The following is a 2,797-nucleotide window of genomic DNA, read 5'->3' as shown; positions in this document are numbered from 1 at the left end:
GAGAATTGAGAGAGAGAGAGACAAACACACACACACACACAAAGAGGAGAGGGGAACTGCTGGGGCCGGCCCGTATTGAAGAATATGGCCGAATTTACCCGGGCTGGCCGTATATCGGCGTATAACACGCACACATCATTTGCCCCCTATTTTCAGGGGGAAAAAGTGCGTGTTATACGCCGATAAATACGGTATTTTGTGTAGCTAAGGCTGGCAGTCAGAGAAAGCCCTATTCTAGGAAAGCTTCCTGAGAACACAACTGCAAGGCAAGGGTGTGTAACTTTCCTGGCTCAAATAATTAGCATGTCCCTCCCCCCTGTTTTTCAAAAAATAAGAATGTATACATGCAAACCATCTAGTGTCAGACGTCCCATCACAGCTAAAGGCCTTTCATTAATGAAGTTTGGAAAGCAGAACAATGACCCTTTGGGGAAAGGTGGCTAGTTTCTTCTATATATAAGAAGAGCAATGGGTTGGGACACGATTGCTAGGACATCCTGCCCCCTTGGTGCTTCAGGGTGGAGGTTGCTGCAAAACTGCTTAGCACAATGAATGGTTATGTTTGCCAGAAGATATGTGATCATAAAAGGTGGCTTGAGAATGAAATTTTGTCTTGACCCCTAAGGTCAGCCACGAACAGGTTTTAAAAAGCCTGAAAATAATTCTCTTGGGGGAAGCGCTTACCTTCACCTCTCCTTTTTTTTTATTTTTCCCCAGCCAGTCTCACTTCATAATCTGGCTGGGCTTTCTATGGTTGTTTTGCTTGCTTTTCAGAATGTTTAGCTTGCTTCTCAGAGATTTTGCTTGCTTCTTAGAAAGATCAAATGTTTTGAAAACAAACACAGATTCTCCCAGGCTTAGTTTATACACCATATTCGCCTGTAACACTATTTCTTCCTTTTGGAGTGTGTGGGCTGGGCTTAGCGTGGTCAGAAACTTGAACCTGAAGTTCTCATATCCAGTCCAGATTAAGGTAACAGAAGAATTCTTATTCTAAAACTCAAAACTTCAAAATCCTGGTTTAGTATTAAGCCTTGAAACAGTGATAGGTCAATCAGTTCCCCCAAGTTTCATTTTTCTTTTTTACACACACAAAAAGGGACAAATTTTATTTGGTTTTCAGTGGAATAGCTTCTTTTAATGTTTAACATCAAACTTGTGATATTTGTCCATTGGTTCAACCTATTCAGAGATGGACAAAGAGATTTTTGTAGGATCCAATCTGGGTCGGTCACCAGATTGGATCTATCTTCCGAGCTTTCAGACTTATGCTGGAGCACATCTTTAGGGAACTTCTCTCTAGCAGCCCATCTTCAGGAAACTTTTCTCTAGATGGGCTCCAGGACAAAAGTCCAAAAGCTTGGAAGATAGAAACTCTGGTCCCGGTTTTCGACCCAGATTGGATCCTGCAACATTATCCTGGGACGTGTATATTTGCCTTCATTCAAAAGTGGTTTTTGTTCCAAAGGAAAAAAAAAGGCTGCTTTACTTAATGTCTCAATTATTTAGGAATGGGAATCTTTTAGTCCTCCTAAACCAGTGTTTCTCAACCTTGACAATTTTAAGGCATGTGGACTTCAACTCCCAGAATTCCACAGCCAGCAGTGCTGGCTGTGGAATTCTGGGAGTTGAAGTCCACATGCCTTAAAATTGTCAAGGTTGAGAAACACTTTCCTAAACTATTAAGATTTTAAAATAAAAAAAGCCTTATTGCCATAGAACATGGGTGTCAAACTCACTGCGTCATGTGACGTGTCGTGACTTTTTTTTGCATTGCTGGAGCTGGGGTGGGCGTGGCCTCTGCAACCGGCCTTTGGGCCAGCAGTTTGACACCCCTGCCATAGAATATGATGACTATGTTTTCATGTCATTCTTTGAAAGATTTATTTGTCCAAGATAAATATGGATTAAAAATAACAATCATTACAGATTTCCTGGTAAGTCAAAAATGTATGAATAAATATTTAAATAAATAGGGTCTATGGCAGAGGCTGAAAACTAATGCTTAGTGAATGATTCATGAACTATTTGATTCATGATATATGAGTGGAAGCCGAATCAGTACCAGACCTATTTAATAGTGGGATGGCTCACCTGATTACTCGAACAAGATCATGGAAGGCTCTGTCAACATTCAGTGGAGGATCCTTAGCACTAGTTTCTATATATGGAATCTGGAAAACAAAGGCTCAGTGATGTTTACATAGATACTATGCACATTTAGTGTAAGAAATACGGGAAAGCACAGTGCAAATGCCATTTAAAACAGGAAGAGAGACTGTTTTGTATACTAAGTTAGGGTACTGGCTTTTTTCTCCCCTAGGCCTGAATTCCTGGGATGTAGAAAAATAAAACTATTCAGAGCGGTCATCATTTATAGATAATCTTTGACTAATGACCACAATTGAGCCCCAAATTTCTTTTGCTGAGACGTTTGTTAAGTGAATTTTGTCCTTTTTATGACCTTTCTTGCCACAATTAAGTGAATCACTGTAACACAGTTGTTAAATAAACTCTGATTTTCCCATTGATTTTGCTTGTCAGAAGGTCACCAAAGGTGATCACATGACCCTGGGACACAGCAACCATCGTAAATACGAGCCAGTTGCCAAGAAATTGAATTTTGATCGAGTGCAACAGTGTGAAACCGGTCATTAAGTCACTTTTCTCAGTGCCATTGTAACTTCAAACGGTCACTAAATGAATGCTTGTAAGTCAAGGACTACCTGTACATTGCTATGGAAAAGGTTAATAAAGAAAGAAATATGGGCAATTTTTCAAAAGCTTCTTTATAGTC

The 2,797-nt window shown here is 40.0% G+C and overlaps 1 protein-coding gene across 1 annotated transcript in view; it reads right to left on the bottom strand.

The window, feature by feature from the left end:
• MRAS (muscle RAS oncogene homolog) overlaps positions 1-2,797 on the bottom strand; it is a 54,012-nt gene that overhangs the window by 7,095 nt on the left and 44,120 nt on the right. The window contains exon 5 of the mRNA XM_015824489.1: positions 2,095-2,174. Coding sequence (XP_015679975.1) covers positions 2,095-2,174 — 80 coding nt within the window. The remainder of the gene's footprint in view (positions 1-2,094; positions 2,175-2,797) is intronic.

Source organism: Protobothrops mucrosquamatus, unplaced genomic scaffold (genome assembly GCF_001527695.2).
Source record: "Protobothrops mucrosquamatus isolate PMUCROS unplaced genomic scaffold, P.Mucros_1.0 scaffold2255, whole genome shotgun sequence".
NCBI classification, from domain to species: Eukaryota; Metazoa; Chordata; class Lepidosauria; order Squamata; family Viperidae; genus Protobothrops; species Protobothrops mucrosquamatus.
Note: the sequence above shows the minus strand (reverse complement) of the source record. Positions and strands in the feature narration are given on the sequence as shown.